The sequence below is a fragment of the Ciconia boyciana genome, chromosome 8 (genome assembly GCF_034638445.1).
Source record: "Ciconia boyciana chromosome 8, ASM3463844v1, whole genome shotgun sequence".
Classification (NCBI taxonomy): Eukaryota; Metazoa; Chordata; class Aves; order Ciconiiformes; family Ciconiidae; genus Ciconia; species Ciconia boyciana.
The window spans coordinates 11621954-11644840 of NC_132941.1; the positions used below are offsets into that span (position 1 = coordinate 11621954).

Consider the following 22887-nt stretch of genomic DNA (forward strand, 5'->3'; position numbering starts at 1 on the left):
GGTTTTATACTTAAGTTGTAATACCGTATTAATAGCATAAAGGAGAAAAAGAACCAAGCATCTCAGAAATATATTGTATACATTTGGAAACTAGCCTTTATGCTGTGTTTATGCTGGCTTTTTGTGAAGGATCACAGATACAAAATGATTATGTTAAAAATCTTAATAAAATGAGAGAGACACAACAGCAGAAATGTTCTCAGTTGAATCTGGGAGCAGGGCAGATAATTTCCATTCCGATTAGCTTGAATTTAAGGTCCAAATTCTCTACTGGCTTTGACAGTACCATTCAGAATGGTTAGACTTGGTAGGTGAAAAGACAATCCCTACCCTACTTTATGCCTCCTGAAATTAATGCAGTGACTTGACTTTGATGGAGCTAGGGTATTATTTATTGAGGACTGTCAAGAGGGTCTTGTGGAGTACAAGAAAAGGCAAAGAATTATTTCTCCTCTAGGTTCATAGTTAGCATTGTCTGAAATACTATCTGCTGTGTGTTAGCTTCTTCCTTCTGTCTTTCAGCTGCTGCTTATGGGATTCTATTTTTGTGGTATGAAGTTAGGAGAGTTTTTTAGAACAGGCTCTCCTCAGAGGGACACACTGACCAGTGCTCATTCTGGCTGAGAAAGACCTGTGCAGATGGGAATTGGCCAGAAACTGGAGAATACTTGACCTATAGGACCACAGCAGCGTACCTGACGCTTATTTCCTGAGTCTGACATAACAAACTTTGCAGGGATTTACAGCACCTTTACCCCAACTTCAGGTCAAGGATTCTAACTTTGTCATCTTAACTCCTGTGGCACAGAAGTGGAAATGATTCTGAGAATACTGCTTCAATTTAGGAGCCAGAAAATTTTCCCAGGCAAGAACTGAGTTCAATTTACTGAAAAAAATCTTCTCAGTGAGAATTTGAGTGGCAGAATCTGGCCTTCTGTATTTAGGTTAAGTTGAACTCTGGACAACGCAAAAGCAGCTGGGCTGTAACTTTGAAAAGATAAAGAGAGAATTTTGAACTTTGATCCTGCTCCTTCTGCTGCTGCAACATTTTTTTCTCTTCCTATGCCTACAGAGGAATGGAAATAACATTCTGGAAAAGGAGGAGGCAGTCATGCTTCTGTGGCATTGAAATGAGTCCAGATCTTGTCTGTTTTTCACAGATATTCATGGGAAGACCAGCTGAACCTCTGGCAAATCAGGAGCTGAAAATATCCAGTGAAGTTCTATTCCTACTTGGCATATAGTATTTGTAAGTCAGCCTCTGGAGAGCACACTAATGAGCTGCAGCTCCAGGTTAAGGGACTTACTGCAGTTTTAATGAGCTGTCAGAAGCTTGTTTACAGTCACAAATGCCTCAGCCAGGTGCCCATCAGTAGCACTATCCTTAGGCAGGCCAATTCAGGGTAGGAATTTCTATCCAAAAATGCAACTCAGAAATATGTACTGCCACTCCACCACATACACATGCAAGGACTGTTTTAATTCCCCTTCTCCAGTCTGCCCTCTGGGCATGTGAGAACAAACGTTGCTCTGATTTATTCTGGTTGTCAGTGGCTCTAATATGCCAGTGGATGTTATGGTACAAGAAACTTTAACAAGTTATCTTTTTCAATACTCTCCTCCAATACAGTCTCTTTAAGCCTCAAGGCATCTTGTCCAGTGGATGATACAGCTTTGGAAGCACCAAAACCTATTTTATGGCCTATATTGTCCTGGAAGTCGTCTGCAAAATGACCATCACAAGGCATAAGAGATGGTGATTTATTACATAAATCTGTGTTTGGCATGTACCGTCACAAAAATAATTGTGTCATTAGTTCACCTATCTGAGAAAGTTTAACTATACGAAGTTTTGTTTTAAAAGGAGGTTTTCTTATTCTCCCATCAAGAATAGCTCAATTCCTGTAATATTAGTTATTAGTATCCATCCTTCCATGTATACTGTAAGAGATATCCTAGAATTAATGTAAAGCAGGCCAGTTCTTTGACCTCAGTTACCAAACTGGTTGGCACTACGTAGACATTTAGCTCTTGGCATCTTTTTTTGAGAGATCTTCCTTTGATCACACCTGTACTTTCCACCTACACTGCTTCTTATAAGTGTGGACTCACCTTTACTCTTTCTTTAGACAAGAAATAAGCAGTGGCATGTAGTACATCTGCTGAATGAGTAGAGTTATGGTAGGAGTTGGAGGAATGGTAGTTAGCTTCAATAACTTGTAACCACGACCTCAGAGTTGATTCTGAACAGTTTAGGAATTCACAGATTCCAAAGCGAGCAAATATTTTGAGACCCAGATAAACCAAAGGCCTGTGGAGAAAAATAAACACAAAGTTTTAAAACGAATGAGGTTGAAAGAATATTACATAGCATAAATAGTATGAATCTATACAGCATTTTTAACCAATGACATGTCAGATTAGGTATAAGGACTTGTTACAGAATTACAATCCAGATTTGTAGAAATGTTTTGCCTACCCATCACATGCACACTCTCAGAACCATGCTAGTTTCTGACACTTCCAGGAATATTAAAAAGGCTCTATATCGCTGCTGGACTACATGTAGCAGTATTTTGGGGCTTGGGGAGTCTATGTTGGGTAAATGTAGACTGCAGTCAAAATGAGATAAGTTAGCAAGTACTAAACTCTGCTCATGAGAGGAGGGAGGTAATCTTGCTGCTGCCACAGATTTCTAAACTAGCTTGTTTACAGTTAGATTAAGTATATCTATACTATACAATGCTGCAATCACTATTCTTTCTGCATTGCAGGTCTGCTCCATTTCTTTTACACCCACCCTTGCCGCTTTCCATTGCTCATTGACTTTGCATGCAATAGAGGATGAGAGATGGAGGTATTCTGGAAGCAAATGACCAGGCCAGAGTATGCCATTTCTAGAAGACTGTAAGGGCCAGATGGACCTTCAGGCTAACCGAGTCGGAGACCTGTCTCCAAAATAGCCAACATCACTGTATTCCAGTATTCTTGCTTCTCCCAGGCCACACTGCACAATTTAAACCCAGATGACTGGCAGGTGAACGAAGATCAGAACAGCAGTACAGAATATTTCTAATCTGAAAGCTGTGAAAGTGCAATATGTTTAACAGAGCAAATGAAAAAAAAAAAAGTTTTAGTCCACTAGCCTTTTTTTGAACCCAGTTAATATCGCTGTTTTCTTGTCCAATACATTTTTTGCTTAAGAAGAACAGGTATAGTGGTAAGTATTTTCAAATGTGGATTCTTAAAAATAGATCTTAAACCCTTATTTTGGCATCTCACTTTGCTGCTTGATTCCAGGTGCATCAAGCACTCTGCTTTTTAGCTGCACCTGACAGGTGAGGTGAAGTCATTTAGAGTTGCTGAGGTCATTTAGAGTTGGATGTACATCTTTTGGCAAAAACACTCAACAATACTGTGTCATATACTAGAATCATAATATACTAAAATTAAATCCCCTTTAATCTACCCCACGTAGCACTCTCAGACAAAGGTCTCTCCAGGTTTCTGTGTCACTGAACTGTAATGCACTAAAGCTTAGATTTAATGAATTATCTTGGCTTTACTACCATATGTCTGCTTGGACCTGAAGACAATACTAATAACATATTCATATTTGTGATTCCTTGAAGATCACTTTAATTCTCTTAATAAATGAGTTGCCTTTATTGACAGGCAACAAAGTACCTCCTTTGTCCCTCTGTGGTCTCTCCAAATCAATAAGAACAGAGAAACCTATCTGGTAATCTCATGCATGTTAGCTGGGAAAATTAATTCTTAAGTTACTGCAATGTGCATATTAAATGTTGTAAATCACACAGACTGACTACATTTTGACTTTTTTTTAATTACTGTATCTATAGCACTTCATTAGAAATGGAAATGTAGCAAAGCAAAAAAACCCCTAAAGTAACTGGATGCAAATTTTGTTACTTACAATAAAATCACTTCAAAGAAGAATAAAAAAACTGATTTTTTCCCACTTTTTTTGGCTCATAAAACCATGGTCTAAAAATGAAGTGCATATATGTTAACTAAATGCCTGATATCTTTCTTAGACATTGTTTCTGAATACCTGTTAAAGCTCTTATGGATCTTGGATTTTGACAAGGGTTTAAGATAGTCAATTCATTGCAGGATCTAGCCTCCAAATTAGTGTCTCATAGAAGTTTTAAGCTAAGACAAAGCACGATACATGAAACTAGACCCAAAGGAGAACTTTTGATAGGCATCAGAAAGTAAAAAAAGGATTTAAACAGAAAGATCAATTTACAGTCTTAGCGGGAGCATTTGCTACTAACGAAGCACAGTCTATCAAAACTGCTGAGCTGCTTTTGAAAACTTCTGTGATGGAAATTGGTATGCCCTACTTTTTATCAGTAAATATTCTTCAGTTAAGATTAATCTTATACATAAAATGCAGCCTGCCAAGACTTTAGAATAAAGACCTTCCTCTAATCCCAGAGAAAGGCAATGGGAATTCTGCTGAAAAGCTGTATTTGAACTGTTTAGGAATAAAAATTACCCAATTACATGGAGAGAAAATAAAACATGATCTGTATCAACTGATCAAATTAAGACCAGCATGTTGACTCTGTGTGTAGTTGGCCGTAATTTGAATTGAATCCCCACAAGACAACAATTTGATTTGTAGAACTTTTCTATTATTGAGATCAGAAAGGGAAGGCTTTTAAAATGATGTTGTTTTGTTATTATACCATATCAAAGATATATAATCTTCACTTATATCCACTGGGAATCTGCAGGAAATAGTGTATGATGAAACAGAAGATATTTAGTGGGTTCATACACAACTAGAAATGACAATGAGAAAATTTCTAACATTTTACTTTGAATATGAAAGTAATTCCATTTTAAAAGCACAGATAGAGAAATTAAAGAGCTGATTACAGGGTGACATTTAAATCAGTTTTCAGCAACTTCAATTTATGAGCTCTTGAGTTCACTGACCTTTTATGAGTGGCAGCCTCAAGTTCAAAGATATCAAAATCCCAGTGTTCTTCATTTTCCATTGCCTGTGTTATCCGTGGGGGTATGTCATTGAGGGAGATTGGAGAGATCAAACTGCCAGCAACCTGATGAGTTTCTGTTGAGGAATATATTTGCAGATCACTATTAATAACCCTGAGATACTTTTACTCAATGTACATGTTTTCTTTTCTCTAGTAAGGCCTGGCAACTCTTGTTTCTATAAAGCTCAGTAATGCTGCAGAACAATGCTTATAAATAAAAATAAAACAAAATCAAACAATGCTTATAAAAAAGAACATCTGATCACATTTCCCCTGTTTCTTAAATTTCTTAACATGTTTTAATATCTCAGTAAGCGCCAAATCAAAACTTACGTTTTGCTGACAATAGGTATTCGTTCCCTGATAATCTTCGTAAACCGTCCTATTCAATAAAAGTTGAGAGTTAAATGCAGGGTATTGTACAAAAGGTCTATAAGATGATGACACCAAATGGTAGCACAATGACTTTAGAGAAGCCTGACTGCAACCTGTCACAGTCATCAAAGCTGCCTCTCCCTTATTTGTGTGTACTGTTAAGATTTGCCTGTTTTACATATAGTTCATAATGGATGAGAAACTGCAAGATATGGGATACAATATGAACTCAGATAGGTAAAAACTCAAAATTTCTCAGGTGCAGATGGAGGTCTGGAATTACAGCCTCACATCCACCTTTGTCTGGACAACACACACAGAGGTTCTGGATGTGTGCCAGAAACCAGACATGGTATGTCCACATACTTCCCATCAAAAAGCAAAGGTGGGTGGTGGGAGGGAATGGATGGAGACATGCTTCTGCTCTCCTCCCCCTGGTATTGGTAGATCAGGGCACCTCAGCAGTGTAAGAATCTTGTGATTTTTTGCTGGGATTGCAGAGCAACAAATTACTCTGAGGCTTCCCTTCTATCGAAAAAGAATGTATGCTTGTTTATTCTCCAATTCAGTGCCTCCTAGGCTTAATTCTGGCATGACGCCTAGATGTGCAAACTGAGATGAAGGATTAAAACTAACAGAATGATATATTTAATGTTTACTTTTCAGCTCATAATTCTAAATGCTGTGGCCCAAATCCTGCTTGCTCTTTTGATGTATACAGCTGTTAGTTACTGCACATTAATGTTTATCCCATGATGTAAAAAAACAGTTATTAAAAAAAACACAAATCTTTCTGAATGCACCTTACTAACAATGTTATGCACCCAAAGTACGGCAGAAATAAATGTGGATGCTATATCTGAACATGCAATGTCTGCACTTAAAATAATTGTTATATCTCATTTTTATTTTCAGATTTGTAAGTAAAATGGTCTGGAGTTCTGTGATTTAAAAGGAAAGGGAGTACTACTCCTATAACTGGCTCAGTGACTCTTCAATAGCACTGCTACGACACAAATATTTAGGACACCAGATGCTGTCTATTGTTTAGAATGAAAGATTAGTTTTTTAAGAGTTGAAATAGCAGGTGTAATTGTATCTGGCAAATCCATCTTTGAACTCCAATTGCCCTTCCCATCATGAATTCTGCTTGAGAGTTCAAATCCAATAACCTACTACTTGTTCCGCTACTCAGACATAACTTCTGAACATGAAATGGAATAATATGATTCTGTTCTCAACAGACCCTTTGCTGGAAAAATGTTTCTCCCAGATCATTTTAAAACTCATACTATACCATATACCCTCATGCTCTGAAATGGATTTCCTCAGGCTTTCTATTGCTCCATAAAATAGACTTTGTTTTTTTTTTTAGTAAGGATTTTGTATTTTGCAATATTGTTACCTACATGTTCTGGGAACATGGACTGAATAGAGTCAGAATACAAATGTATGTAAGAATCAACAATCCACAAAAAGGAGAAAACAGTTGAGTTTATGGACTGTGTGTATTCAGCAGGAGAAAAGATTCACTTTGAGCCTCTAATGATTATATGTATCAACATTCTTCCTATACTTTTACAGTTAAGGTAACAATATATTTTGTCTACTGAGTTAGTAAATTCAACCCTATATGAACCATTCAGGTCTTCTCCTAGAATTCTTGAAGTCTCTCATATGTTTCTCCTGATTAGATATTTGCTATGGTATTTTAAAAGGCAAAAATATATGTAAACTGTTTCAAGATTCTGACAGATACTGCAAAGGCCTCTTGATAGTTACAGCATGAAATGATAATAGCCCAGAGACATCTCTGAAAAGCTCACATCTTGTGAGCCTTTTTGCATCCAACACACTGTCAAATTTTTTCCCGAGATAGCCTTTTATATGCAACCTACAGACTAACGGGAACACATATCCTTAAGGCACAGGTAACATTCATCCAAGTTCATCTAGTTATTATCAGGAGGGTCAGACTCCAGGCTCTGAAGGTTTAGGTTCAGTTCTTGCTTTGCTATGTGCCGTTTGTTCAACTTTGGGTACAACGCTTCTTTTTCCAATGCCCCCATTCCTCTTTTCATAACATAACAACATAATACAAGCCTTCTTCAGTCTTTTTCTTGCCTTATTTATTTGAATTATGAGTTCTGTGGAGCATGATTGTGTTTTAATACGTGAACATTCATGTCTCTAGCTCAAAGCACTCTGATCTTTCTATGAGTCTCTACGGGTACAAATACAATCCAAGAAATAGCAACAAAAATGTATCTTTTGCATTCTTTTGAAAACACATTCTTTCTACATACTGAAAAGCCCCCAAAACATGCCATTCTAATCCTAATTAGTAAACAGAAGTGTCTAGCTATGTTTCTTTCTTCCTCTCCATCTAGACCTTTCTAGAATGAACAACATTGAAAAAAGAATTGGTTTTCCTTTCCATTTCTAGCAAAACTAATGCTTCAAAGGGACTAGTCCATTTTCTTCCCATTTTCAGAGCTATGTTATTAATGTAGGGGGAAAAAAAAAATCCACGAAGAGAGGTGTGCAGTTTTTCCTGAAAATTTGGCATTGTAGAGGCAGAGCATATGCTGGATGATAAAGATCGAGTAACTGGGAAAATCAGGCAGTGGAACATTAATCAATAGCTGTTTGTGGCAGTATGTACTTACTGTCATTAACCCTCCAACGAGGTCACTTGTATGTGGATCTTCATCTTTTGTCCCCAGTTGTGGAGAGTACAATTCAGTGGTTCTTAAAATCTCCAAAACCCGGTCTAAAGCTTCTGCAACTGGCATGGGGCTGCTTTCTTGTGCAGCATTGATGATGTTTATTACCTAGTTTAGCATTAGACATGTTTTGAATTTAGAAGTGATTTAAGAAAGAACAGAGACACTCATCAATTACTATGGAAAACTCATAGCAAATAAACAAGATCTACAACTTTAATCCACATGTGGGAGAATCAAAATGAAAGGGATGTTAATAAAACACTGATGTTTGCTACTGACTCTGGGAACAAGATAGTGGCCTTAAAGACAGCAGTCTTATTAATGACTTTCCCGTTCAAGGCACAGCCTCAAAATGTCTCTGAATGGATTCAATACAACCTTCTCCCATTTGCCTCTCTCAATTTATTAAAGAGCTGATTTTTGCCAAATCCTTGAACAGTTTCAAAAGGCAGCTTACAATGCATAAGTAAGAAGGAGGAACTCTAGTCCCTCCTTCACATAGGCAAAAGTCCTTAAAAAGGATCATGCAATGGCTGACCACATGGAGGGCACTCTGCTAAGCAGGCTTGGGAGAACTTTGTTCAGAGCATTTGGCTTTTTGGAGCTCCACCAGTGGGCAGGTGGAATGGGAGAAGTTGCACCAGAGGCCAGCGCCACCTTGCTCCTCAGTCTGGATGCTGTACTGGAGCCTTGTGCCCCCGTGTTCTAGTACAGCACAACTGACAACAGGCAGTGACAGTGCACATTACCTTGGTGATGGGTGCTTCAATAGTCATGGAATGTATCCTGGCCATAGAAGAGTGCCGCCTTTGTGAGCTGCCTATGTGGAAAACAAAGCAGAATCTGTATCCTGATTTCAGCAACAAGGCATGACAAGAGGATTCAGCCAAGAAATCTTGATTCATTTTCTGAACTGCTTACCCTGCTGTGCCCTTCAGAGGCAATCTACGGCAGAATGCATACACATGCTTGTTATGCTGGGGACACACAGGTGCAAAGAGATGCTTGCTGAACCAGTGATATCCCAGATTAGAGATAAGTAGCTGTAACAGCCTGGCAAAATCATGGCTTTGGTTTTTTATTTTAACTAATTAAAATATGCAGTTAAAAACTCAGTTAAAAGACTATACAGATGTGTGTGTATAAACTAGCAGGCACAGGTAGGTAACTATTGCACTTAGGTTATTACAGGATATATCTACTTTTGCTGCCTGATGCAACATGACAAGTCATAATGAGTCAGCTTCCAAGCTGAGGTAAATCAGTGAAGCTCCTCTGAAGTGAAGATAGCTATGCCAAATCAAACCAGCAGAGCTTCTGGCCTATTATTCATTGGAAATTGAAAAACAAATGTTTTATATCAGTTAGCAATTTTAGTTCTGTAGAGAAAAGGCCAAGATGGGGTTTTTCTGGATAATTATTTTGTGCTACCTATAAAATGCAGACACATCTCTGGTACTCTCTGTGCTGAGCAGCTCTGAGGAAGAAGAATCAATGCTATTTTTGCTATACTGGAGCATGATTGTATTCTCACTGCGACAGACCTACTTCCATGTTTCACTAGAGTATGCTGCCTAGACTGTAATGATATGCTTTAACAAAATTGTGTAAGTATCAGCAACAGTTTTGAATATGTGACTCATTACCAAATTTGGGTTGATCTAATGGAGCAAAATACAACACAGTGAAAAGAAAACAAAATTTGTAAAAAAATTATCTTCGTATTTTTATCAAGAGAAAAGGTTAGGCTTAGAGTTTGCCATTTGTACTTTGTGGCATTGTATCTGTGCTGAATCTCATGAGGTCTTCCATGCAGAATGGTAGATGATAGCTTTCCATTCTCCACTGGTTCAAAAAAAAGAGTCAAAGTAGTTCAAGAGAAGAAAATGGGGCTATTGGACAAATGTAAAGTTGTTCATGAATTGATGATTTGCTATTTTATTCATGTGTCTATGTGTATATGTACACATACATACTGACCTCTATTTGTATGCGTGTATGCACATAAAAATCTGAATATATATAGAAATCAGAAAAATCTACTTGTTTAACATACCATCACTCCCTCGTGATGTTGTGGATCTGACATCTAGTGATCCTTTCCTCCTGTCTTTGTGTCTGCAAGTCTGAATATCTGTGGAGAAAATTATATTGTACAATGACATTAAGTTGTGCCTGAGATGTGTTAAAGGAACTGAAACTCAGAGAAAGCCTGACAGCAGCTGAGTAACATTTACCACAATGCTTCAGCAGATCAGAGCCAGTGAAAGCTCCTTTTTAAACTCGTGCCCAATTACACTGTCATGAACCCAGTCATGCTCTCTGGCAGAACATGCCTAAGTGTTTTTGCAGAAGGGATCTACCAATGTGGAGGGAAAAGTTCCTCTCTCGACACAGTGACACAATTGTAGTTGCAAACACAACTTGTGCAACACACCTGAGTTCACTCAAGTAACAACTGCCACAAAGAACTGGTGGACCAAAGTAGACTACATACTAGCAAACTAGGCAATATATCCTTGGTCCCTTATGGACTCCAGTAGATACAACCTGTGCTACTAAGGCTACAATTAACAAGTACCTGCAGCATGGATGCCAAGGATGTCTTAATTGAAGTGTTGATATGTGGGATGAGGGTGAATGGTAGTGTTGGTCATCCTCATTTCCACCCACATGCAAATACCCCACAATACAGTTAAAAGCAATGCAAACATACATGCCACTAGCTATAGACCAGCCACAGCAACATGATGACTAGACAGCATCCTTATTTCTAATTTTGTCACTGGGATCCACTACCTACAACTGAAATGTGACACTGAATCCAGCAATACCACAATACCAACTTGGGGCCCTATTAGTGTGTTTTCAAGGGTGGGTTCCTTTATATCACTTCTAAAACAAATGAGGCAGGTAGAGAGGGCTTGTATTTATTTTCCTGACTTTTGAGCTGGATTCCCAGCTTATCACTAGCTAAATAGTACTGTTCAGACTGTCCTGTGCGACTGTGGTTTTCAGTCAGATCACTAACAACGGGCTTTGTTCTTTCCCCAGGTACATTCTCCACTTATTAGGACAGAAGAGATGTGTCATACCTGTCTGAGATTCAGCCTGAACACGTTCACATGTCTTCTCCGCCTGCAATTTAGTATGAGAAATCCAGTTAGTCAGAACTTTCCCATTATTTTGTAATATTTAGGGCTCAAACTAAAGCAAGCATAGCACTATTTTCACTTACCTTATTGTTGTCATTGCACAGTCTACTAATTGACACATAGTGTCTAATCTTTCTGTAGGCAAAAAACAGTGTGTTAATTCCCATCCAAACCTCAGCTCTAATTCAGTGCTGATATACAAAATGGGCAAGAGCAACAAATTAATATAGGACAAATCCTGTTCTGGCAGGATGGCTCAACTGGGAATGGAAAAAACCCACAGTTCTGCACATGATGAGGAATACAAAATGGAAGCATCATTTGCAAAGATTGTCTCCTCCTCTTTCACTCTGCCGCCCCCCCCCCCCCCCTTCTTGGCTACTGTAGGATGTTTCAGGTATGATATAAATGCGAAACATGCAACAGTGCAGTCCAACAATCAAAACCTTCTATAGGATTTAGGGATAGAGCAACCAAACTGAAAACTACACCCTTGATTACCAGCAAACTTTCTGAGCCAGCTTCAAATGGGCTTAGACTGTTCCATAAGTAGCGATGTACATAATACATATTGGTTTTACAAGTTTGGCATCTTAAGCTGAAAATATGTTTTCACTCTATTGATGGAGAGTAGAGAATGTGCATTACTTCCAGGGATGAAATCAATCCAAAACACTTTTTTTAGGAAGTAACTGCATGAAGAAGCTGCATTTGGCCTTTCCTTCATGAAGACACACCTTTCTAAACTATTATCTCAGCCAAGTCTGGAAGATAATATGCCGTGCTTTTAATTAATGTTCGTGTTGCCTTAGAGGGCTTTGAAACTACTACTGCATGCAATCTGATCCACTTTCTTTCCCAATATAGTATAGAAGGACTCATCAGAAATGTACCAATAACTAACATATACCTGTATGCTCCAAATGCTCTATTTGGGGACGAAGTGGGAGTTGCACAAAAATCAAGACATGCTTGAATTTTGACCAGGATCAAAGCACACAGTGACCTCATCACATAAAGACACTCAGCAACAGCCATGAGCAGGTGAGCACAGAGGAACATAGCACAGGTGCACACTGGAACAGGACATAGGTCCTGGTGGGCCCAACACAACGCACAGACAGAGAGGAGGGTGCACTTGCACTTCAGGGAGTATTAGAAGAGTAAGAGTCACAAGTGAGCACATCTGGATCTTGGCTCCTTTTTGGGGAGAATTAGGAGAATTTCACTTTCCCTGCACACAGCATGTAAAGTTGATTTTGCCCCAAGGAATTAAATGCAGAGGTCTGAGGCTCCCTTCCTTGCATAAATTTCCTTTATACTCAGCAACAGGATAATCCAATGTCTGCTGAAAGCAACTGAACTCTAAACCAAGCCTTGATTCAGACCTAAATCACGGCTTTAGCTTTCATACTTACCCTCCCTGTCCAACGACAGGTAGTATCTTCACATTTTGTTGTATGCTATCTCCATTTTTCTTTTTCGCATAGTACATTCCTTGCCATTCCTGAAAAAGGAATTCAAGTGGAAGAAAGTTCAGACAAAACAGGAAAAGAAGCTGTGGCTTCATACCTTTTTTCATTGAAAGCTGTCTTACAATACAAAACCAGTCAGGACTGGTTAAACTGTGCTTACCCTCAAACTTCTCCCCTGTAACTAACCTGTAGGTCACCGTGTTGCTGCCAATGCACGGAGAACTTCCAGAGGGGCAGGCTGTGAGTGCCCTGACAGCAACAGCCAAACCTCAGGTGCTGTGGGAATCAGAACTGCATATTCTCTTCCCAGTCCTACCTCAGTGGTGTTGGGGGTCACTGGGGGGGAGACCTGGCAAAGACCCCCACAAGAGCAAGAGCTCAGACCAGCCCCTGCCTGGAGCAAGAGTCCCCCAGAGGCTCCAGGAGTGCCTGCGGGCTCCAACAGTGCAGGGTACCCCCCTTCCCTGCCCCAGGACCACGCACCACGTGGCTGGGACTGCTATGCTGACCTGCCTGACTTCTCCCTGACTGCATTGACTCCCTTCCCAGGACAGGAAGGTCATTGAGAAACCATTATGCTGACCTGACCGCCTTCACTTCTGGACTGCATCATCTCTCCTGCAGAATTGGGAAGTCTTATCACTGGTTAGTATCAAATACATCTGTGACTAAAAGCGCTTTGGTATCCTAGCACATTTACTTTCCACACTGTCAGTTCAGTCTCAAAAAGTGGCAGAGATTTACCCTGGCTTTTTAAAAGCAAAAGAGAGCCTAGTAGAATAGCTACTGGATTCTGCCTTCCATCTCCTGACTTCCTCTCTAAAAGCACTCTGGTTTCAGGATCATATTTAAGTACACAATTTTTGAAGTAACAGATTGTCACTGCCAGTATAATTGTTTTTTGATAAAATTCATAAATGGGGAAAAAAAGGGTGGAAAGGAATTTTTCATTTTGCAGTGAGAAGCTGTTTTTTTCCTCTGGAAATGAGACATTTCTTTCTAGTGCAGAGCTTCATTTTCTCTTTCAATGAGACTTGGGAAATGTCCCTTCTCCCTTGTTTAAGACATGCTTTTAAATGAAATACTGTTAAAACAATCACTTTTGTTACTTAGAGATTTTAAATCCAGAAGGCAGCACCATGTTGTAACACCCAGCCCCAAACCACCTCCCTGCAGCGAAGCCCACACCCACTCTGTGAAGTAGGAGAGCTCCCACGCTGACGCACGCAGACACAGCTAAACACGGCTTCAGCACACGCCAGGGCATGGGCCCCTTACCTGTTGCTCCCTCCCAATTCCCTCACCACGCTGCTGCCGCTTCTCAAACTGTGCTACAAATACCACAACAAAGACATATACCACAACACTGATGGACCTCCCCAGGTCTCCCCTCGCATGTGGTGCCTGGACTAGAGTTGCCCCCTCACAGGGCTATTTAGGAAAACTCAGGGAAAGCAAAATTTGGGAACCCGGGGTCTCCTCCTTTCATTTCTGGCAGCAGCACAGAGGCCAGTAACCTCCCAACAGAGCCAGTCTTTTGTAACCTGACAGATGACAAGATTTACAATCTTGCCTACACGTTTCCATCCCTAGAACAGTTGTCAGTGGTCTTTTTTAATAGATGCATATTTTGAGCTGGGCATCTAATAAATACCAAGCGATTAATAAATAATTGATTCCATATTGCATACAAACTACCCATGCCAATTGCTGTCTTTCAGTTGAGTTCAACAGACTGTAGATCAGATCTTACAAACGTATGTGAAAATACCTTCATGAGGCACATGATACATATTTATTTATGTTAGACTGACAGATCTCGCAGTCAAGCAGGCCAGAGCACAGGTACAGAGAGAACAGTTTTGCATTTATGTTGATGGAGCCAGCAAATAAAGCCTCCAGCCCACAGAGAGCTGCATGGTGACAGGCTGTGCAGAAAAAAATATGAAAGGCTTTTCCGAGGATCTGTTGGAGAAAAGAATTGTGCATAGCAAATTGTGAAGTGAGCATAATATCTTCTCCTGTGAGCTGCATGAGGAATATAAATGAAGATAAAGCAAGCATCAGAAAATTCAATGCTCTCATAATTAAAAGTATGCATATCAATAGTTTCCTGACAACCAGGATGAGGCAGAGATGAGTAATCGATCTCTAACCCAGGTAATAAACCAGAATATGCACAAAGGGGTGAAGTCATAAGGTACAGATTGGATAATTCCCACATTGAAAGTGCACCTTTTTCAAGACAGGTTATTCACTAATGTGTTGTTCTTAGTCAACAGATCGATTTTTCAACTTGTGAATTTCTAAAACCTGTGAAACTGTGGCAGGAAATGTGTGAGGGAAAAGGTCAGCAGAATTCTGAGAAATAGGAGGTCCAAGCCAAACTCCTGCTGGTAGGTGAAGTTCTCCCAGGGACATTACTTAAACATATTTTAAGAACACCATATGCTCTCTCACAGAGCCTCTGTCAGAAATCCAACAGAGAAGAGCTACTTCACAAGATATGCTGTCAGTCGAGCTCATCGTTATGTCTACATTACAGCCACACAAGTACAGTGATCAATCACTTCTGCATGGCCTGGCATGCTGGGATAGAATGCAGAGTAAAAACCATACACAGTAAAAAAAAAGGTTTCACCCTTTACAGAGTGAATCAATGCTGAGGTTTCAAACTTCATTAAGAAGGCCATGGCATGCATCTATCCACTGAGCACTTATACACACATAGTAAGTAATCCCTCAATTTGGCCTTCCTTTTAGACTGGGGCTTCTTGCACTAGACACTGAACTTCAGCAAGCTACTTGTAGAAAACAGCAAAACAAAATAAACACAAGATGTCATGAAACAATCTCACAGAAAGTAAGGCTGAGTTAGGAAGGAATTGCCATAGACCTTTATCGTAGAGCGTGATCACTCTCCTATCCCCTCTGTAAAGATTGTTATCTTGCAAATAATTCCCAAGGAGTGAGAGGAATTGCATATCTCGTCTGATTTATCAATAGCTATCCATCTCACTTCAGAAAAAGTGAAACTAAGATAAAGAGCTTTGTGTCAAACTTCAGAGATCAGAGGCAGCAAGAATTCTAATCAGAATTGCACATTTCATCTTAATGGGTGTAATTTGAATAATGAAACAGAAGAATGAAGAAAGTACAACTTTTTAAACTCCTCAAGTATGGATGGGTGAAAATGCCTTTCAATAACGCTGGCTTCTTGCAAATTACAGCCAGCTGTAGTAACAAAAAATGAACTTCCAGAGATATTTTTTTTGCTAAGAGAAACAACATCCTGACCCAAGAATCCCTATGTATCATGCAATTAGCAATTTTTGTGTATAATGCCTATGAACTTTTGTTTGGACATACTAAACTTGCTCACAGCACTGTTTGTCAGCACAAGAGGGGAAATGCTGCAAGACTTCATCTTCCTAAATTCCATTTAAACCCTAGAGGTAGATTTTATACAGCTTACATTTTTCTGAAGATCAGAAAATCTTGCTTTCTATTATTTTTGTTATATTACCATGTTTGTTCAAAACAGAAAAGCCAAACCTGTTGACAGAAGAACATCACAGTAGTAGACAGTTGGCTTTTTTGGTATGCTATAACCTACAGTAGCCAATATATAGCCTATTGTAATGGGAAGCAGTCTTTTAAATGTAGGATATAAAGAAATCTCAAGCCTGAAAACAACATACAGACCGTGTCAGAATGATCCAGACACAAGTTAGGCACCTTTGAAAATGCTGTAACATCTTGACACAAATAATTTCAAACTAAAGCACCTTCAAAAGGCTGCAGTATTTCAAAGGTTGCTCCGCACAGTTAACCTCTACTCACAAATACTTCCTGTAAGAATTTAATTTGCAATTCATTTTTCTATTAATATGTAAATGTAAGGCTACATAGATTGCGTACTATAAGATGTTCCAAAGGGAAATATGAAAAACATAAACAGAATATATCCACCTAAAACAGCTTAAGCTGTTCGAGACAGACAGGTTTAAATAAGTAGCATTTCATTAGCCCTCACAGTTGGAAGTCCTAGAGCCAGCAGAAAAATAAGTGCAAGGACAGAGATGGATTAGGGTTAGATTTCTATCATTCATAGAGTAAAACATATTTCCGTTATTAAAGACATCTTTATCACTAAATTGTTAAAAATTTGATCACTTCATATCTTGAGAACTGATGTTGTGGATTTAAAGCCTGACACATCTAATGTATTTGAATTATAACTTAATAAATACTCCCTCCTAACATCAGTTTTGTATTACACACATTTACTGAAATAATTTTGGTCAGGCAACAGAAGTGTGAAGCACCATAATCCAAGCTATTGTCTATTACTGGGATCTCTTCCAAAAGGCCAATACACGTAGAAACGAGTGACACACTCTTGTTGAAATGCACATGCAATCTGCACCCTGCTACAGTGCAGCTTTTGTTGATGAATGCTTGTGTTAGTACCCTGATTTACAGAGTATGACTCAGCACAACTTTGCATTGGTGCTTTTGCATCACTGCCTAGATACACAGAGTGCCATGATTCATTTTAGCATCTCCCTGCTCTGTGTCAATAACATGCTGCTTCCCTGCAGACAGTCAGTATGACCCACCTAGCTATCCTGACTCAGGTCTGAGCACGAGCCATGACACATCTACAAACACAGCAATTCTCAAATCTCTTTGTGTAACCTCCATGATCTTCTTCCTATAAGGTACTATGACATGTTCAATGACATCAGAAGCATTTACACCTCGTTGTCAAAATGCAAATGAAAGCTCCTAGATGGATCCTCACACTGCAGCCACAACGGTCCCAAAGGAACATAGCACCTGCCTACAGGAGCACTGGAGCTACTCCCATAGGAGTCCCAAAGCAGCTACCAGGCAAACAGTAATGTCTCTCTGTAATGACCTCCCTTGAAGCCAGCTGCACTTCCTCATGCACTTTGTTGGTGCAACAAACATTTCTAATGGAAATCCATTAGACAGCTCCCATGTCATTAGAGAATAAAAGATATTGGCAGCTGGCAACACTGCCTATCACTCAAGTGATACTGCAAATGTTTCTTCTGATATTTTTACATTCTGAACTTGCAAATCAGCTTCAACATTTCATGCTGAAATACTTCAGCATGGTTCTTTTCTCATTTACATCACACTGGATAACATGTGCATCCATCCCATTTCTCTTTGGTATTCCCATACCTTTTGCTACATACAGCATATATTATAAACAAACACAGGAAGTCACTTATTTTCATAAAACACGTACCTCTTCCAAGCAAGAAAAGAGAAAGAAGCCCTTAAAAAATGAGCATTTTTTTACTTCCTCTTCTTGTTTGCATAAAAAAGCTGCAAATGCTACATGTCTGTGAAGCTGCAAGTTACATCATATGCCATCCCTGGACAATAATAACTTTTACAGGTAGCAAATGGTAAGTGATACGATGTCATTACTCACCTTTCCTATCTTTATGCAGGAATTAATAGTATCTAGGAAATCAGCTTTTTTTTCATTTATAGGCACTTCTGTTAATTCCTTTCCTATTAGTTCACCAATTTGATAGCCCATTACTGTTTCAAAAGCAGGATTGACGTACTGTGAAATAAAAAACAAACAAAAAACCATTCAACAGAATACTTAAAGCACAACAGAATCCCTTTTTTTCTATTTGCTAAACCAAGGGATCTCTTTCCCAGCCTGAAATAAATCTCTGTATGTACTGCTCCTGAGAGATGACTACATTTTTTTCTTTGTGAAGCAAAACAGGAATGTCCATGCTAGAAGAGTTGTGCAGAGTGTGTGCACGTGAGCAAAGTGAGGGAAATTATAGAAACAGCTGAGTATTATATATCCACAGAGTTTAGACAGACAACATAAATCCCCCAAAAATGAGCTCTGTCAGTTCTCAAACCTATAAACCTCAAACCTACCTCAGTGTTCCTAAAAATCACAAATTAGATGGTGGGATACCATAGGAATATTAACCTTATCTATTGACAAATTCATCATCTTATTGTGTGTAAGGGCCAACCATCACTATTCCCCTGTCCAGGCAAAGCCCAGACAAGCAGACTGGAAGAAGTGGAATCTAATAAAGCAACTTTCTCTCTGAACTGAATGTAGTGTTTCGCTGCAATTCTGTGGCCCTTGCCCAGCAAAACGGAAGACTGGTACCCATAGCCCACACCTTCATGACCTTCTCACTAGCTGAGTTACAGACACAGGTCCTGTCATAACAGCATCTGAAAGCCTCACAACTTACAATGTTTCAATATGAGAGAAATGAAAAGGGTGCCACTGGATGCCCTCTGCTCCTAAAGGTTTCCCCCTAAAGGTTCCTTCCAAAAGTTTCCCCCCCTGTGTGAGAAAGCCCTGCCTGCTGGAGCTCCAGGACTCTCATATTCTGGGGCTGTCAGCAGAGGGACAAAATTTCGTCTGAAAAAACATATTTAAAACAACTTCATGATGTGTTCTGTTATTTTTGTAAAATGGATGAAGAAGGCACATCCTTCAATGAAATTGCCATTGTCAAGATTTGGGTCAAGAGGGTACAACTTATATGCATGTTATAACTCCCAGAGGCTTAGACTCAAGCTCTTTACTGATAATAAAATCACTCCTCACAGCCTTCATAGCTAGGGATGAAACTAACTCGCTTGTAAAGATGATGTTTTTCAGGACTGCAAACCTAAGCACGATTTCTTTTCCCTTTTTTAAATAAATTTTTAAGAGAGGATTACATTCAAAAATAGTTGGCCCAAGAATTCCGATGCATCAAACAGCATCAGATTTAAGGGGGAAAAAAAAAAAAGTGTACTACCTTTATTTAAATAGAACATCAATCAGATTTGCTTTTCAAGAGCATTAAATTAACACACAGTATTTTTGGAAAAGAATGCATACAAGTCAGTGGCTGCAATCATTTATGATATAAAAGAATCATTACAAAAAATAAAAACAAGAGAGTAAATCCTTATTCATTCAGAAACAACAATCTCCCTTAAAATTGACTTCATTTATGCAAGAGATTTTAAATGGAGAAAATTCTACTCTACAGCTAAACTCACTCCAATCTTTTTAGAACCATTAATTTAGGTTAGATTCTTGTACTGTAAGAAAGAGTAAATGTAATAATGGATGAAATAAAATACAGTCAGTCCACAGAGCAATCTTCTGTACTTACAAAAATAACTGGAACAAACCTGTATTACATGGTCTTCACTTGTGATCTCAATGGCTTCTTGACTTTTCTCTAATGCTGTAAATAATGAATTACACGCCCTGGAAGAAAGAAAAAAAAAAAAAAGGCATCTGATTAAATTTAATCCACGTATATGACAATAAGGTATTGCAACACCATACTGAATAAAGTTGTACTTTAATGATTAACATATTTTCTTCAACTGACATTCTATAATTAACTACAGTACAGTAAAATAAATACTCTTTTAAGGATGTGGCTGAATTAGCATTTTTTTGTAGATAATGTTTTTGGTAAAATTACCTTAGTTTGAATTGTGCCTGCACCTCTCCAAATTCCAGCTGAATTAACTCATTGTAACAGGCCATTATATTAGAATTTTCTACATATCTCTGCAAATAAAAAGTTAGAAATATTTCATTAATACACATTTCCATACTCAAGGGTATGAAGTTCTGTTTTCTTTTACTTGACAAGAACTAAAAAGGAGTAGATATGCCAAAAATGAACATGTTGTTAAACAAGCAACATAAGAAGATTATTTTCTAGGACTAATAAAATTATTCAGGGTACTACATTTTGAAAAGGTGACAGATCCTCATGGCAATGAGGTTTAACTATTCTGTTTATTCTCCGTGATTGTCAGCATGATCAATATATAAAATAATCTACTTTTAATGAAGTTATATGCTTTCATGCTACTTATTTAAAATAAGTGAAAAAATTAAGTTGTGTCTCAAGTCATGAAAATTTGAGATTGAGTTTCCAACTGCTAATAACCCAAATTGTATACATAGAAGAAACCGAAACTTCCTGACAAATACACCTGCCATTGGATACAATTACTCATTTCAGGGCTTGTATAGCAATGACCTCAGCATCTTTGATGTTTTTTTAAAACATCTCGTATTTACCAGGTATGAGTCTGAATGTTAAATCTTTGTTCATGCTAAACTGCCACAGACATTGACAGTTTGGGAGGGAGGATTGATTATCAAAGATAAGCCACCACATCAAGGCTGCTAAACAAAACTTTCTACACTTTGCCACTAGCCCCATCTCCAAGGCTCTGATCCATAAATAATTCAGAACCTGTGTTGGATTACTTATGGGCCCACTGGAATGACTCTGTACATGTAAGTACAGTTATTTTCAGGCTCTAGCATTTCCTGTATTAGGACCTTACTACAAATAAGCAAATAGGTGCAAATGGATTGTGATGGGATAGCAAAAAATCTGGTGAGCATGCAGCCAAATACTCTGAATCACACTGTAAATCATGCACATTTTTGTTCCGTTGTCAGCTTAATGCAATGAGGAATCCACTTAACTGACGCACTAATAAGCACCTTTCCTGCTTAATTGGAATAGTTGCCAAGGAACAGATTCAATGTAATACTTTTCAGGTGCCTCCAAACAATAGATAATAGCACTTGACAGTGTCTGAAGCCTGTTTACAGATGTGAATTGGCATTTGATAGAAGAGATTTCCCACAGCACATTCTGTTGTTCATCACAAGCTGCTCTCTGGCTCTGCTACAGTCACTAGTCAATTTTGTCAATGTCAACTTTTCAGGCAGAGCATCATATACTTACTCTGAAATAAATGTATAAAGTGGAAGAGTCTCAGCACCACTCCTTATATTCCTGAGAATGTGCACCTACTTAGTCAGCATTATTCTAATTCTACTGGTGTATGGTAGTTCAGAATAGGGATATACATAAGAATGAGCAGCATGAACAAGATTTACAGGTTGGATTACTGACACAAACGGTCACTGACAGCCCAACTTCTGGATAGTTTCTTGCATGACAATTTTGAAATGTCAGAGCAACCTACTGGAGTGTAACACATACATACCCTTGTGAAGCCAGCAGAGATCAGGGGCAATATTGATGACTCTTCACGATCAGCATGCCTTTTAAAGAAGGATGATAAAGTCAGAGATTATTTCTGTAATCAGCTGAGACCCAAATTAACAAGCCATTGACATACCTGTACCCCAGATGTCACACTAAAGGCTAATATGGCTAGATCCTTACAGGATCTATAAATAAAACATTTTTTTGTGATTTTTATAAGCTTTCATCTTTGGCATGGATAAGCCAAAATGTTATTTTACTTTTTGCATGTAATGAGCTGCTTACATCACAAAAAACTAATGCTTCAAGAAAACAAATTAATTAGCTAGATTGTTGGACTATTCCTTCTTTTTCAGTACTGGATTCTTTGTTGTTTGGGCTGTCCTTAGTCAAAGATGCACTTGAAAGTCTACATGGCCAAAGTTTTAAGAAATTACATGTTATCTGAGCGTACCAAATCTTAGGTGGGCAACTCAAGATGCCTGAATGAGGATGGATTTTCTAGTGTTGCCTACCCAGTGCCTTCTGGTAGGTCACTTTGGGATGACATACTCCTAAAATGAGGTATCTGAGTAATTTTGAAAAACTTGGCTATACTAACTGTTAAAAGACACTCCAACATATGTGAATGTATGGCTGTAATCTGGAAGAAAGGCCATTATGTTACGTTTCTGTAAACGAGCAGATGGAAGCTGGTCAGGTTTAGCAGATGGCACAATAGCTTTTATTTATATGTGAAATTTTGGATCTTATGGCACCTCTTCTTTTTGTTTTCTGTGCACTAGTTTCTTACGCATGAAGAGAATGATGCCTACTAAAAGTACAAGGTTTGCCCAAGATTAAGCAGAGAGAGAAGGGCAGCTGCCAGAAAAACCTCCCTATTCCTCATGCCAGCTATCTGGTAATGCTGCCTCCCAGAAGCATTTTGCAGGAGGAAAAGAAAAAAAAAAACCACCAAAACCCAACAAACTGAACTGCAGGAAAATGAAGATGACCCTCCATATGCTATTGGCTAAATGTCAGGCTTTTTCACAAATATG

At 38.7% G+C, this 22887-nt stretch overlaps 1 protein-coding gene across 4 annotated transcripts in view; it reads right to left on the minus strand.

The window, feature by feature from the left end:
* LOC140655216 (high affinity cAMP-specific and IBMX-insensitive 3',5'-cyclic phosphodiesterase 8A-like) overlaps positions 1-22887 on the minus strand; it is a 142576-nt gene that overhangs the window by 21821 nt on the left and 97868 nt on the right. For all 4 annotated transcript variants that reach the window (XM_072869383.1, XM_072869382.1, XM_072869380.1 and 1 more), the window contains exons 5-17: positions 21846-21903; positions 20288-20376; positions 19986-20064; positions 18241-18378; positions 12711-12799; positions 11376-11427; positions 11233-11275; positions 10194-10271; positions 8887-8957; positions 8078-8242; positions 5367-5415; positions 4972-5107; positions 2113-2311 (exon numbers count right to left, since the gene is read on the minus strand). In XM_072869383.1, the coding sequence (XP_072725484.1) occupies positions 2113-2311; positions 4972-5107; positions 5367-5415; positions 8078-8242; positions 8887-8957; positions 10194-10271; positions 11233-11275; positions 11376-11427; positions 12711-12799; positions 18241-18378; positions 19986-20064; positions 20288-20376; positions 21846-21903 (1246 nt within the window). The remainder of the gene's footprint in view (positions 1-2112; positions 2312-4971; positions 5108-5366; positions 5416-8077; positions 8243-8886; positions 8958-10193; positions 10272-11232; positions 11276-11375; positions 11428-12710; positions 12800-18240; positions 18379-19985; positions 20065-20287; positions 20377-21845; positions 21904-22887) is intronic.